The sequence below is a fragment of the Monocercomonoides exilis genome, assembly GCF_001643675.1.
Source record: "Monocercomonoides exilis strain PA203 chromosome Unknown scaffold20-1493094, whole genome shotgun sequence".
Classification (NCBI taxonomy): domain Eukaryota; phylum Preaxostyla; order Oxymonadida; family Polymastigidae; genus Monocercomonoides; species Monocercomonoides exilis.
In genome coordinates this window covers 295,791-311,879 of record NW_027150565.1, presented here as the reverse complement: position 1 = coordinate 311,879, position 16,089 = coordinate 295,791, and the positions used below count along the sequence as shown (strand labels likewise).

Here is a 16,089-nt window from a genome sequence, read left to right as displayed (position 1 = left end):
TCAAAAACCGCCTTTCCTTCCATTAACACAGCCAGCTTCTATATAAAACATATCGAATGTATCAACTTCACCTTCTTCTTCTTCTTCTTCTTCTTCTTCTTCTTCCTCATCCTCATTCTCATCCTCATCAAAAAGACGTTCAACACTCCGTGAAAGGCCTCTTGTTCTGCGGTCGTCGCGTGTCCCGGCTGCCTTGCTTTTTCTGCATCTACCATCAGACGAGGTGGAAGTGCTGAGAGGAGTGACATCGCTCTTCCGTTCGATGAAGGCTGCTCTTTCTTTGCTTTCTCTGCTAGGCGAAGACAACAACAGCAACCGCAACTGCAATAGAAGAAGCAGAAGTGATAGAAGTGATTGAAGTGATAGAATCTCAGATTATCCTCTTTTTGCAGATGAAGATGGAAACTCAAACAGCTTGATTGTCTTCTGCCTTTTTCTTCTTCCTCAAAGAGAAGGCAATACTAACAAAAGCGAGCACAGAAAGATCGTTTGTTTCATCTGGCAAAGCAGAGAATCAGGCACATTCTCATTCTCATTCACAATCACAGACACAGACACAGACACTGATGAAGACACAGAATCGCACACAGTAAACGATGTTCTCTCTGAAGAAGCGGGCAGAGTCGTTCACCTCCTCAATGTTTGCGAGTGAAGTGTCCAGCAGCAGCATTCAACTACTGTGTGGAACTGTCCTTCCGTTTGACCCGTCTCTGCCGCGGGTGATGGCATTGGTGGATGGGAAGCATGTGTCGTGCTCCACACAAATCACAAGCTATTCGCTTGTCCTCTGGAAAATCCAGTTGTCTTCTTCAGATGCAAACATTTTGTCTTCATCAAGCTCATTGGCATCTTCTTTGAACACAGATTCGTGTGGTCTTTCGAAGAGAATGTCAAAAACACAACGCATAACATAGCATACAGTCAAACATTCAGAAACCGACATTGAAGACTCTCAGCTCAGCTATTGCAATTAAAAAGGTAGAGGAAGATCAAATTCAGTTTTTTTTTTCAACAAAACTCAATCAACAGCAAATATTTCTTCTTCTTCTTCTTCAGAATCCTTGTCTCCCATCCGCATCTCCTACACAAACCGTATCCGTTCCTTTTTCACCACTGCCCCCAGACCAACTTCCTGCACATATGTATTCTTCCCCCACCGCTAATCGTTCTTTCTGAACCGCAACGGCTTCACCTCCACCTCCGTGCTCCTCTAGCTCTCCCCACATGCAAAAACTCGCATCGCCCACGGAATTCCGAGCGCAAGCACACTGAAGTTGCTCCTCCAGATGCTGCTTCGCTGTTTTGCTTCAGTTTCTTAGCAGCTCCAAGATCCGCTGCCATAACTCTGCCTCCCTTGCTTTCTTGTGCTCCAATATTCAATGGATTCAATCCCACAAACTCCAGTGTCATTCCCACCACATCAATCGCTGCCTCATTAAACATACTCGCTTCATTCTGCTGCACGACGCAAGCATTCCTTACCGGAAGCTCCAAGCCTGTGCCATGCAAAGTTAAAACTCTTCCGCATCGCATGCCTCTGCTTCTCCCACTGCATTCAGACTGCTGAACACCACACGACTGTCCTCCACATCCAACACCTCACTCGCCACCAGAACCTGCACACTCAACCTCGTCTTTATCACTCTTTGATTCCATACTCATCAAATCACATATTTCGACTTTTCTTTTTGCTTCAGCTCATTCAATATTCAGTTAATAAACTTCGATTTTCTGTCAAAACATAAAAACATTTAAATTCTGTACTATATTTCAGTTTTTTGTAAAGGTCAAGAGATATGGGAAAGAAAACAAATAAGTGACAAACAAAATAATTGATTCAATAGATTCAAAACTGAAAAAAACTTAGCACCATGAGAAATTAAAGACGAAAAAGAGCATTGAGTGTTCTGTCTGAAATATTGTGGAGACGATCTCCAATTATTCTTCCGGCTTTTGAAAATATTCCTTCACAGAATGATTCACTGCGTGGCGAAGTTATTATACAATGAGCTATGTTGGAGAATATCGTATGTGTTTCACTGAAGGAACCTAAATCTTGATGAAAAAATGTAGCCATCTTCTTCGATGACTTCATCTTTCTCTTTTTTAAGAAATAATTCTTCAAAAAACTTCATGCATTGAGACTTTATTATGTTTTGCCTTTTGTGCATCATATAATCCAACAAAACTCTAAAACCTGCAACAATCCTTCCAAACCAATCAGAAGATGTGTTATCCCAAATTGTTTTCGATGTTTTATTTTCCAAATAAATATTGCACACTTCAATTCTTCTGAATCGAGAATCATTGCAAATGAAATCCACATCACTATCGCTTTTTCTTTCACTTTCATTGTCTTCTTCATTGTTCGCTGATTCTTTAGCATTTCTTGAAATATCTTCTTCAGTTTGAGATTTTTTTGTAATGTCTGTTGACAAACTTTCTGACACTTTATCACGATGAGTTGTTTTTCTAGTCAAGAAGCAATTGATTAGAACTTCTTGATTATATTCATGTAGAAATTCTTCATCCTTTTCTTCTTCTTCTGCCAGAATCAATCCAAACGAATATAGTTCATCAAAATAATTGATTTCATATTGTTCTTCAAATACTTCTGCTTTCTCTTGAGAAATCGAATCAAGAGTTGATATGTGAGCATTTTGATTTTGAAGTTTTGAGTTTGAGAACTCAATATTCAGAGCTTTTGTGCAATTTGTTTCAACATAAAGAAAAGTGATATTACTGTGGGCAACAATGTTAATGAATGATTCAGCGAGCTCTCCTTAAGATGTTGTTTCAGAAGAGCTATTACTTGGCTTCGAATAAACCGACCGTGTTGATAAATTGGACTTCTGTGAAAAGAACTATGATATCTGATTATTCTGAATAAAATCACATTTGAAATTATTAATCATTGAGCAGTCCTTTCGACACGTCATTCCACTAGCAACACCATCTTTTTGACATGGACATATAAAAGGTCTGTTCAAATCCTTTTTCGAAGTTCTGCCTTTATACAAAGGAGCAAATGAAATAAACAATATGCGATTCACTACGTTGAGAGTCGGTTTGGAAATGACCAATTCTTTCTGCTTTGGATGAAAATATCCTGTGATAAAATATTGCATTTTTAATAGATCAATTCCAAGAAAAATCAATAAATATAAATTGTTTGCGTATTCACCGTTTTCGATTTTTTCGAGTTTGATCCACTCACACCTGCATAAATTAAACATCTTCACAGTTTCTTTCTATTGCTCAAACTATTTTGACAAAAATAAATAAAAAACAGTTGTAAAAAAATTTAAAAATATTTGAAAACAATCCTCAAACGATTTCCATATTATCCAATGAAGAAACAAACGCATGCTATGCATCCATGAATTACAAATAAAGAAATTTTGCTAAATGCCTTATTGCATTAAAATCCGTCAGTGACCGGCAGTGACGTAAGTGCCACGGTATATATACCACAAAAAAAAGATCACGACACAACCCATTGTTGATGAAAATATGGAAAATGAACAGTTAAAAAATAAAAAATAATATTTATTAATTATTCCGATTTTATTTAAAAAAAATTGTAAATAAAATTTAACAACTGCCTGTATTTTCTTTTTTGACAAAAAAATACTTTAAATATTAGTGAAATATTTGTTTTCGGTCACGTCACGTCACTTTAAAAATGTTCACGTCAGAAGGCATGTGACGCAGATGTTTAGTTCATATTGGATATGTCTCAATCAAACGAAATTTTGAAAAAAAAAGCAGAAATGAAATGGAATTAAAAATGATGCATGATGATGATGATACTGATGAACTGATGAAATGGATATAGAAATTGGAGATGATATGTTAATTTATGAAAAGAAAGAGGGAAAAAAAAAATGTTTAGAAAGTGAAGATGATGTTCCAGATATTGATGATATTTTGCAGAATGTTGATGTTGATAATGATTCAGCTTCTTCTTTTTTTGGTAACAACTCAATATGAAGTCGGAGATAGTGGATCAGCTTTAAAATGGAAAGAAGATAAAACAGTAAAATATACAAAATTGACTTTTTTAAATAACTTTTTCATTTTCCGGTTCTCTTCAAATTCGATAAATCGTTAAAAACAAAAATATGATCATTGACATTTTTGTTAACTTAATATCATGGACTTTAAAAATATCTAAGAAAAATATCTGAAAACTTAATCCATGGCAAAATAAATAGGAATCCCTAAAGAAGCCTCTTTCCACACATCTTCATACATTTCCGAGGATGATGATATCCAAAGTTTTCACTTATTGAAGATTTGTCAAAGTGAAAGAAAAACCACTTTTTAATTTTCAATTCAAACGAACTTTTCAGAATATTTCGTTTTTGAATAATAGGATTCATAATCTTAGATGATCATCAAAAATAGATTGATAAACTGTAAAGCTTTCGCAGAAAAGTTTCAAAAGCAAAAAAATTAAAAAAAAATATTTTGCAGAAATGCTTCTTTGCAACTGAGTTTTTATAAATGTTTCCTAAATTTTTTAACTTAAGTTTTCTCAACTTTATGAAAATTGAAAATGAAAACAAATAAATGAATGTCACCGAAAGAATTGAAGGCAAACGTTTTTCAAAAAAAAATACGAAAGAATAAAATGCTCAACTGTTTTGAATAATTTATATTTTAATCACAATAAAACAAATTGAAATAATGATTTAAAAATTGAAAAAATCAAACATTGAAAAATCTTTAACAAGGAAAAACTAAAAACTGCTATGATCTGAGACAAAACGAAGAGACAACGAAGCACTGAACCGAAGCACGGGTTTTGCGCTGTTTAATGCAAAATAATTGATATCATGAGTAACAATGAAAATACAACGGAGAACAAGCACAGAGAATCAAAAATAGGTTTAAGAAAATAAAGCAGCACAGAACGCGAGAAAGGGTATGTTGAAAAGAACCAATTGCCAATTTCGAAGTGAACATTACATAAAAAAAATATCAATGAAAAATTCGGCCAAACTATGTAATGCGAAATTGCTTTTTAAAATATGAAAAATTAAAAAGAAGAAAATGTGCCATAAGAATTTTTAAAATACAACATTTGAAAAAGGAATTATGCAAACACCAAATAGAGAGTGGATAATAATGGAAAAAATTCAATGGTACTTTATAAAAAGGATACATATGGATATATATATACAAATATATATTTGATAGGCAAAATAGTTATACTGATGCAAAGAGATTAATTCCAGAATTCTGAAAATGTCAACAGTTGAACGTTGCAAACAAACAGAAAAAACAAATAATAATTATTATAAAAGAAATGTTAAATAATGCTGCAGAGATAACGAGAAAAAGCCAAATAAATACACAAAATTCGTAGATGTACGATGTTGTGAAAGAAATTGAATCAGATTTGGGGTGAAAGGTATGATCAATAGAAGTGTCACTATCGAAATATCAGACTGTACAATTATTAATAGAAAATTATATAATAATACATATCGAAATTACATAAACGAGAGTTGATCGGAGAAAAGTACAGAATGAAACTTCATAGCCTCTGCATAAATATGCGGATGCGGAATAATCAATTCGTCTAATAAAAAATTGAAATCAGAATAAAAATAATAATCATAATAAATAAATAAATAAGTTTAAAGGACTTTCATATAAAAAAAATTCTTTTGTGAAGCAAAGAAAAACGAATATCTTTTTCAAGCAAAGTCAAAAAATACATATACAAAACAGTTCTTTTTGAGTGGACTATCAGCATCGGTACTGTCTGAATCGCTAACACTAACAAACAACAGATTTCTCCTCTAATTCGACAAAGATTTATTCCGAAATCGAATTTTCTGTTTCTTTTTGTGTATTTTGGTGAAGTGGAGAAAGAGCAACAGACTGAATAGCAGACGAAGAAGGCTTCTTTGCAGACGAAATCAAAGGCGATGGAGAATGAGGCGAAGATTCTATTGAAGTTGCTGAAGAACTCTTTGCCGGCAAATGAGACGGGCGATTAACCGTCTCTGTGCTCTGCTGAGCAGACGATAGAGGAGAAGAGGAAGGAGAAGGAGAGGGAGAGGGAGGGGATGATGCTGAAAACAAAGATGAAGAAAAAGACGATGAAGAATTACTATTTCTCGATGAAATGGATGGCTGGATAGGAGTAGGAGAAGAAGAGTAGTAAGTCGACAGGAAAAGCGGCGACGAAAGCAGCGCAGACGGCTTTCGCAGTGCCGAACGGGTGATTTTCTTCAGAGCAATGCTTTTTTGGATCAGTTTTGACTCGTTTTCAGCTAATTGGGCGGAGCTTGTGCTATTTGCCAGGTTTGACGATGGATGAGAACTTGAAAGTTTTGAATGGTGGGTGATGGTTGCCTTGTCTGAACGCATCGACTGAGAAGAAGAAATATCTGCTGCATTTGTAGGTTGAGATGAATGCTTCATTTCACTTTTCTGCTTGTGGTTGGTTGAATGAGGTTTTGGTATTCTTCCTTTTGAAATAACTGTGGATGATATTGTCTTGTCATTGACTGATTTTGGTGCATTTGGCAATGTTGAGATATTTGAAGATGACAAAGAAGAAGCTGAAGAAGAAGATGATGATGACGATGATGATGATGAGTCCAACAAGAAATGTGATGTTTTCTCCTGGTTGTGCAATCTGAATGTCGAAGGCTGAAGAATCGGTGGAGGCGGAGGTGGAGGAAGAGACAGCTGAAAAGTGTTGTCTGATTGAAGAAGAGATTCCTTTGAGGCAGAACAAGTACCTTTTGGATGAGTGCTGTGGTTGTGCTGTGGAAGCAATGAGATTGATGATGTTGTTTCAGATGAGAGTGTTGTTGAGGCAGAGAATGAAGAAGACGATGAAGAAGAGGCAGCATCAGATGATGATGATGATGATGATGAAATAATGTTTGAATCATCAATGTTTGATAACATCGTGATCTTTCCTTCTTCTGCTGCCATAAGAATTGTTCTGCACTTGTCTTGTTTTGCTTCTGGCGACAAAGAAGAATTTGAAGAAATTGAAGATATTGGTGAAGTCATAGAAGGAGGAAAATTATTTTCTGGTATTTCATTTGGTTTGAATAAATTTTGTGAATTTTTCTGATCAGGATTTATCATCTGTATTTGCAATAAGTGTTCGTCATTTGAATGTTGATGGGATTGCAAATGCTTCTGCTGCTGCATCTGTTTCTGTTCGTCTGTACTCAACTTTGGTTTCAATGATAATAAGGAGGTGTTTAATGTGCTTCTTGTTGTATCATCACTTGTGATTGCTTGTTCAATTTGTTGAGTTTCTTTAATAACTTTCTCATTAGACTCATTAATCACATGCGTGTCAACAGCATCTGAGTGACAATCGCTCATCATCTGATTTCTTTCAACAGAACAGCTTTTTGTGCTTAAAGAACAGACAGAATTGATCTGTGTTGAATCGTCTGTCTGTTTCTGAGTGTTCTCTTCTGAAGATGAAGGATTTGAGAGAGAAAGAGAGGAAGAAACAGAGGAAGAAACAGAGGAAGAAGGAGGATAACCCTGCAATCGAGAATCCTGTAGTGATGGTGCTGGAACAGGAGAAGACGTGGACGATGATGAAGAAGTTGACAAAGACGAATTCAAATTGGTTAAAGCATTTTCCAAATGATGTTTCTCTTTGTTTCTGCTTTGCTGATTGGAAGATGGATGAATGGAGGAATAGCTTGGGATCTCCTGAATGTGCATGTGTTGCGCGCAATGAAACTTCACTCTGTGTCTTTTGAGTGAATGCTGAGGAGATGAGTGAGATGAATGAGAATTCATTTTATTGGAATCGTCGGTAGATGAATGAGGAGAATGAGAAGGGGAATGAGAAGGAGAAGGGGAAGGAGAGGCAGAAGGAGAAGGCGAAAGCGACGGTGTCTGTGCAGAGCGATTGAGTGTAGAAAACTGTGCTGCTTCTGTTTTAATCCTGCTGCATTCACGAAGAGGAGATGAAGGGTTGCTGAAGCTATTGGTGTAGCTGTTAGTTCTGTTTGATGCATTGAATGCAATCAGATGAGGAGAGGTATGATTCATTTGAGCAAGGCATCCATCATTGCATAGCTTGCTGTCTGCTTCATTGCAAGGTGACTGGCTGTGGTGTTTGTGTGCGTGATGAGAGTGGTGAGAGTGATGGGGATGGTGAAAGAAATGAGAATAATGAGGGTGATGAATGGGATGATTGAATGGGCTGTTGTGCAGATGCATCGCTTGGTGAATGCTGTGATAGTTATTCTGGTGAATGTTCTGGTGAATGTTCTGGTGAATGTTCTGGTGAATGTTCTGGTGAATGTTCTGGTGAATGTTCTGGTGAATGTTCTGGTGAATGTTGTGGTGCATCGAGTGTCTGCTGTGTCTGAATGCATCGTGTGGATGAACGTGGTGGTTGTTGTGCAGATAAGTGCTGTAATTGAAAGAGTGTTGGTATTTCACTGCAGAGGAAGAAAAAGAAGTGGAAGAAAATGAAGAAGTTGGTAAAGAAGATGAAGAAGTTGAAGTTGGCAAAGCAGAAGGAGTTTCATTAGAGCCATTGTTGGTTGAAGATGTGTTTGTTTCGTTGGGGAAAGTGGATGAAGAGACAGGAGATGAAGATAATTTTGAGGAAGATATTCCATCTGAACAAGAAATAGCTTGTTTATTTGAGAATGAAGATGATGATGATGATGAAGACAAGGAAGATGATGAAGAAATGCCTAATTCAACTGAAGAAAGAGAGTATTTTGAATGCTCTGTTTTTCTTGCAGTTGATCCGATTGGCAAAGCAGATGATGACAAAGAAGAAGAAGTGGAAGTGGAAGAAGAAGAAGATGATGATGATGATGATGATGAAGCAGAAGAAGAAGATGATGAAACCTGATTAGCAGGAGGAGGAAATGAAGTCAGAAACATTGAAGGGTTGCTGTTTGAGTCACTTGGCTGTTTGACTAATATTCGAGCATTGATCAGATGGAGCATGGGGACAATGATGGGAGAGGAAGCTGTGGACACTTTCAAAGACAAGGGAATGATTGAAGAAGAAGATAATGATGAGGAGGAGGAGTCAGAAGAAGAAGAAGAAGATGATGATGATGATGATGACAAGGATGATGATGAGCACACAGAGCAGTTATTTGCATTCCCACAGCTCCTCACTCTCTCAGGCAGTCTGAACCCGACTCTTTGGAGCGACTCTTTGAACTGCATTTGGAACAGCCTCTGGTGGGGCGATGCGACAGCCAGGGCGAAGTCGAGCGGGGACGCGACGTTTGCGCGGAAGATGAGGCCGAAGGGGATGGGCTGAGTGTATTGGGAGGAGTAGATGTGGAGGATGCGTGTCCAGTTGTCGAAGGCGAGCTGGGTGTATGGGGAGTATGTGGAGAGGAGGGTGGGGAAGATGAGCGGGTGGAGGGAGTGGAGGAAGGTGTGGCGGGAGCGGCGCTTGGAGGAGGGAGAGGAAGGAGAGGAAGAGGAAGAGGGGGATGATGCTGAGAGAGAGGAGGAGGAGGAAGTAGATGATGATGATGATAACAAAAGATTTTGAGAACTTGATGAACTGGAAGCACTTTGTGTATTATTAGAAAGATCAGAAGTTGAAGAAGAAGAAGAAGATGATGATGATGATACAATCACAGGGGGTGATTGAGATTTCTTCTTTGTAGTTGTTTGAGGCGAGCACAGCTGCTTTGCTGATTTCACCAAGTCGTGCAGGCGGACATATTTCGTTTTGAATGAAAAAGCGATCTTTTCCAACTCTTCCTGCAATATTTCCTCTTCTTCTGCCTCTTCCTCAGGAAGAATGGGGCTGCCTTCGATTCTTGGCGGTGGATCCATGTTCAAATAATCGTCTTCTTTATCTTCTTCTTCTTCTTCTTTCTCTTTTTCTGCTTTTTCTTTTGTTTCAGTCTTTTCATCTCTAACTCCTTCTCCAATTCTCTTCATTAGTTCATTTTCCTCTTCATTCTTCCCTTCTCTCTCTTTGTTCTTCATCATCATCGGCCTCTTCATCTGCCTCCTTTTTTCCATCATTCTTTTCTGCCTTTCCTTTGTCACTTCAGCCAAAATTGGGTTTTCGAAGGTGATTGGCTCGTTTGAGACAGGCCTTCTGCTGCGGAAGATGCCACTCACGTTGTTGAAGATAGAGTTGAATGAAGAGAACGGAATGTATGTGGGGAAGCGCTTGACCTGATAGAAGAAGAAAGAGAAAGAGAAAGAGAAAGAGAAAGAGAGAAGGAAAGAGAAAAAGAAAGAGAAAAAGAAAGAGAAAGAGAAAGAGAAAGAGAAAGAGAAAGAGAAAGAGAAAGAGAAAGAGAAAGAGAGAAGGAAAGAGAAAAAGAAAGAGAAAGAGAAAGAGAAAGAGAAAGAGAAAGAGAAAGAGAAAGAGAAAGAGAAAGAGAGAAGGAAAGAGAAAAAGAAAGAGAAAAAGAAAGAGAAAAAGAAAGAGAAAAAGAAAGAGAAAGAGAAAGAGAAAGAGAAAGAGAAAGAGAGAAGGAAAGAGAAAAAGAAAGAGAAAAAGAAAGAGAAAGAGAAAGAGAAAGAGAAATAGAAAGAGAAAGAGAAAGAGAAAGAGAGAAGGAAAGAGAAAAAGAAAGAGAAAAAGAAAGAGAAAAAGAAAGAGAAAAAGAAAGAGAAAGAGAAAGAGAAAGAGAAAGAGAAAGAGAGAAGGAAAGAGAAAAAGAAAGAGAAAAAGAAAGAGAAAGAGAAAGAGAAAGAGAAATAGAAAGAGAAAGAGAAAGAGAAAGAGAAAGAGAAAGAGAAAGAGAAAGAGAAAGAGAAAGAGAAAGAGAAAGAGAAGATGAATAAGAAGAAATTGAAAGATTGAATGAATAAGATCATTGAAAAAAAGAAGGTCAATATTTATATATTTGAAAAACAAAATAAAATAAAATAAAAAGAATAAAAATGAAATTTTGCTTTCATCAAATTGTTTCAAATTTCATAGAAAATTTTCTTTTTTTCATTAATCCTATTTATACCTTTCTTTTCCTTACGCAATCTCTGATGAGCGACAGATGCTTTATTTCATACACAAACAGCACATACAGACACAGCAGAACAGTCAATGAATACGAAATGAATGGCAAAAGACCATCTGCAATCTTCTCATCTTCCAACCTCTCTTTTTCTTTCTCTTCTTCTGTCTTCTGTTTGTTTTCATCTTCACTTTCAATATTATCGACAACATCTCCTTCTCTCCTTCTTCCATCTTTCTCTTTCCTTCCCTTCCTCTTCTTCTCCTCCTTTCTTGCCTCTCTTCTCATCTTCTGCCTTTTTGTGAGCACAAATCTTCTTATCCTCGCCAGCTCCTGTGCAATTGCCATCACAGGCGGAAAGACAAGCCTCAGAAATGTGGAGCTCAAAGAGAAGAAAAGAGGAAAAAGCACAGGGAAAGTGCTGAACATTGGATTGACAAGGAAGAGAGGGAGGTTTGGAGGGAATGACTGCATTGGATCATCTTTGTCGGGAGAGGAGGAAGGAGGTGGAATGGTTGAGGAAGAAGAAGTGGAAGTGGAAGGAGAAGAAGAAGGTGCTGGTGATGATGAAGGAGATTGTTGAAATTGTTGCGAGGAAGGAGGACGAGTAGATGAGGAAGAAGATGAAGAAGATGAAGGATCCAATGGAGAATATGAAAGAGAAGAAAAAGAAGAGCCAGACGAAGGCGATGGGGAAGATGATACTACTGAAGAAGGGCTCGAGTGATTGGAGTCAGAATCGCTTTGACTGGCTGTAGAAGGTAACGAATGAGATGATGAAGAAGAAGAAGAAGAGGAAGAGGAAGAAGATGTTGATGTTGATGATCCAACCTCGCCTGTTGTTAGTGCCTTCTCGCGCATTGAAGCGAGTAACTTCGCCTTTCTGCTTCTCTCCTGATAGAACGAGAATAGTGAAATCAAACTGAACGAGTGGCGCTGTGGGTCAGAAATCATAGCAGAGTGGAGAGGACGAAAAGAAGGGTTAGTGATTTCTTCATCCAGAAACTCCAGTCCATCGGCTGTGGAGTGGCGGAATGTTTCTGCGCAGCGGCTGTCGCAGGAGACAACCGAGTGAGTGCTCTTCTGGTTGGGGAAAGAAGGGGTGCTGGATGAGGGAGAGGGAGAGGTGGAGGGAGAAGATGTGGATATGTATGATGTTGTTGTCGAATGTGAGGTAGTGGATGGATTCTTTGTTGCCTCTGATTCTTTGCCATCTTCTTTCAGTTCTCTCTTTTCACCGCTTGTTTCTTTTGTATGATTTTGCTCATTCTTCTCTGCAAGACCTTCTTCTTCACAACCATCATTATCATTCCCTTCATTCCCTTCATCATCATCTTTCGCACTGCTGCTTCTCCTCATCTTCTCCTCCTGCCTCAGTTTCTCGATGTCTTCCTCCGCCCTTTCTTCATTCTGCCTCCTCTGCTCTGTCTCTTCCTCCATCATCAGCTGCAGCAGGTGCTTCTCTTTCTCCCTCACATCAATCTTTCCCTTGCTGATCTTGCGCCACTGCTTCGACAGTGTGTACCTCCACTCCTCCTCAATTGTCTTCCTCATGAGCGAGTCATCTGCCTTCCACACAGACAAGATCAGCAGCATAAGTATCTGAAACGTCATTCGGTGTGTTTGGGGGATCTGTGTGAAGAACAGCGTCGCTGGTAGATAGCGTGCAATGAACGTGGGAACTTGAGGAAATATCGAGTCCAATGGATCGCACGTATAATGTGGATGTTCGGTTAATGCTGGGTTTGGGAATGGGTCTGCGTTTGTTTCCTTTCCAATAAAACAATCTCTTTCTTTCTCTTTCTCTTTCTCTTTTTCCTCTTTATCATTCTTGTTGCCGACGTTAATCATGTAGTTGATGTATTCAGAGAGCGATAAATCATCAATGCTATCAAATATCAATGCTCTTTCTTCATTCTCATCCTCTGAATTCCAGCTGATATCGTCATCAGCATCATCTTCCTCTGACTCTTCTTCTGATTCCTCTGAATCCTCTTCCACTTCTTCTTCATCGATATCTCCTTCTTCCTCCTCCTTTTTATCATTGTCATCATTTTCTTCGCTTTCCTCCTCAAACAATATCTCATCGTTCTTCCCTTCAATATCATCCAGCAACTTCATCACCTCCTCCTCGTCTTTCTCCTTCAGTGCATTCAGCGTGATGTATGACGACACTGTCAAATTCACAAGCTCATTTGCTGATGTTGGGAATTGGATGGTGGGCGTTGATGAAGCAGAGCCAAGGGAAGATGGGGGCGACGCTGGAGGCGTGACTGGGGGTGTAATGAGGCCATTGTGCTCATTGGAAGGAATTGGAGGTGTTGTTGGGGGCAACAAAGCGGAAGATGAAGCTGAAAAGGCAATTGTTGAGGGTTGGTGAAATGCTAAGGGTTTGGATAGCTGTTGTGTTTCTTCTGCTTCATTTAACTTTTCAGATTGTTCTTTCAAAGAAAAAGATTGGTATATTTCTTTTTCCTCCGTCTCCTCCACTTTTTCTTTTTCTTCTTTAATAGCTTCTTCATTTTTTGTTGAACTAGTCAAAGGGTTCATTTCTTTGTCTTTGTTAGAGTCTTCGATTTTTTGATTGTTTTCGTCTGTATTAACTTCTTCATTAACATCACCTGATTGAACATGCTGATGCTGTTGTTGTTGTTGAGGTTCATGAACCAATGGAATTACCTGCTCAACTTGCACAGACATCAGCTGGGAATCGCTTTGATTCTGTTCTGAAATAGAAGAAGAAGAAAGAGAAGAAGAAGAAACGGAAGGAGAAGATAGATCATTTGAATTCCCATGTTTCTCAATTGAATCTTCAACATGTTCTTCAACATGTTCTTTCTTTGTCATTTCATCTGTTGCTTCATTCTCCAATTTACTCTCATCAACTCCTTTCTCTTCCTTCTCTTCCTTCTCTTCCTTCTCTTCCTTCTCTTCCTTCTCTTCCTTCTCTTCCTTCTCTTCCTTCTCCTCGTCTTCATCCACCTCGTTATACATCTGATCATCGCTCTTCATAAACCAAATCTGGCTGTCTTCTCGTGCCTGTAACAAAATGTCTTTAACAATTGGATTCATCCGCTGCGAATAAACTCCGCTGTTTTTGCCTTTTCCCTTTGAAAACAAGTTGATGTTTGCAAAATATGATTCATTTTCTTCCTTTTCATCTTCTTTCTTGTGAGAATAAATGTTTTTACTCTTTTTCTTTCCCTTTTTCCTTTTTTTAGTTTTCTTTTCAGCTTTTACGTACCTTTCTTCTTTCTCTTCTTTCTCTTCTTTCTCTTCTTTCTCCTTATTTTCACTCATTCTCTTCAGCCTTCTCTTTTCCTTCCTTATCTCCTTTTCCTCCATCCTTTCCTGCCTTCTTCGCCTGCCCATCGACAGCACAGTCAGCACCGCTATGTCGAGTGGAATGATGTTTGGAGACAGCGAATGGCAGAACGACGCGAGGAGATGGCGCGCATGGAACTTTGTGGTGCTCGTGGGGAACTGATGGAGCGGATCTGGGGATGGTTATGATGTGATGTTGGATCAATGTCAAAAAAGAAATAGGTGGATTGTGTTATTTAGTGTGAGTGCATGGGTGATTCAAAGTGTGATATTAACAAGAAATTGAAATTATTGATAGAGAGAAAAAAAAAGAAGCATGTTCAAAATATGAGAGAAGAAAAATTGAACCAAAGAAAAAATAATCTGAAATCATACCGAAATACAAAGCAGTCAATACATCTGCAGACACTTTCATGAAGAACTCATTAGCTTCAAATGGAAGAGGATACACCCACAACGACGGTGATTCAAACCCTAACGATTCATACAGGCCATATATTGTTCATTGTTTTAATGTGTTTTTCGAAAATATAAATTGATAAACAAATAAATAAAATATTGCTTACTAAAAAGGAAAAAAAATCGTTTTTTTAAAAAAAATTATATGATAATCGATGTTTTTTCTCAATAACTTTATCAAAATTATCAAAGTCTTCAGTATTTTTCAAACCTCCCCATTTAAAAAGATGCCCAATAATTGTAATAATTGCAAATGGGATATATTCGTATTGTGGAACAACTCTTTCATCAACCTCAGAAGGATATAATTTTGATAAATTAATCTTTCCACAAGAAAACGAAAGAGGAGAGGGAAATGGGTGATATAGGGGATGATGAAGAGCTTGCATTAGTGGAAACAAAGAATGATTATATGGGCATTTTCGAAGTGGCTGTAATCCTGCGCTTAAGCTTAATGATAATGGTGGCATTTTGTAACTGTCGCATTTTCCTGTTTTTGTGGAATTTGCATCATTTGCAATTTCTCCGTTTGTGTTTGCACCATCAGTTGGATTGCTCGAGCAAAGAGCACATAAAAAAGGTGATCTCATTCTCAAGTATGGCAAGAGCTGAGGAGAAGAAGTTGGATTTTTTGGAGTTTTATAAATGCTCATTCGATAACAACAAACAGGTAGTAAAAGTTGTTGAGGAGACATATATTTATCCAGCTGCTCAACGCTTGGTAAAAGAATTAGACGCTTTGCAATAGGTTTTGGTAAATGGCGCGCAATTTCATTCCATCCTTTGAGAACATCAATATTCACTCCAACAAAATAAATGCGCTCAAAATGATGAAAGTGCTAGTTTGGTTTGAGAAGAATTGTTCATGAAAATTGTTAATATCAATTTTTTTAAATAAATCAAAACCTGAGGAGGATAATGATCCCAGAAATAAATCATTGATGAAGCATTTGGAATGAATCCAATATCATGCATGTATAATATTGATACGAGTACGCACTTTCCAATTTTCTGTATCACAAAAGAATTTCAAAAAAAGTTGAAACATGCATTTTCGCAAACCTTAACAAATGCATGTTCATTAAAATATTCTGTTTGCTCTTTTATGCCAACGTGGCTGTCGACAGCTTGGAGTGTACACACGACAATCCTGTTTCCAAGATAATCCGTTCCAGATAGATATATGGGATTGTAAGGACGAAATGATGAATATTTATCATGAAATTGAATTATAGAACTCATTTATTATGAAAGGCTTGAGCCATATCAAGCGTAGGATTGAAAATTGTTAATGCTTTAAAACAGTGATCTTGTATCGATCATTCGCCCTTACAATTTA

General features: G+C 37.8%; 3 protein-coding genes across 3 annotated transcripts; all 3 read right to left on the bottom strand.

The window, feature by feature from the left end:
- On the bottom strand, positions 1-670 carry MONOS_7743 (uncharacterized protein; the record flags this gene model as incomplete). The annotated part of the gene is made up of 3 exons (XM_067878091.1): positions 1-321; positions 413-498; positions 589-670. The coding sequence occupies 3 exons, from the start codon at positions 668-670 to the stop codon at positions 1-3; spliced, it is 489 nt and encodes a 162-aa protein (XP_067728053.1).
- A 518-nt stretch (positions 671-1,188) lies between these two features.
- Positions 1,189-1,533, bottom strand: MONOS_7744 (uncharacterized protein; the record flags this gene model as incomplete). The annotated part of the gene is made up of 1 exon (XM_067878092.1): positions 1,189-1,533. The coding sequence occupies one exon, from the start codon at positions 1,531-1,533 to the stop codon at positions 1,189-1,191; it is 345 nt and encodes a 114-aa protein (XP_067728052.1).
- Positions 1,534-4,635: 3,102 nt separating this feature from the next.
- Positions 4,636-15,992, bottom strand: MONOS_7745fu7728 (uncharacterized protein; the record flags this gene model as incomplete). The annotated part of the gene is made up of 8 exons (XM_067878093.1): positions 4,636-5,247; positions 5,362-10,179; positions 10,971-14,464; positions 14,667-14,765; positions 14,962-15,358; positions 15,419-15,589; positions 15,657-15,761; positions 15,813-15,992. 7 exons carry the CDS (start codon positions 15,990-15,992, stop codon positions 5,830-5,832), a joined length of 8,796 nt encoding a protein of 2,931 aa, XP_067728051.1. The 3' UTR covers positions 4,636-5,247; positions 5,362-5,829.
- Between the last annotated feature and the right edge of the window lie 97 nt (positions 15,993-16,089).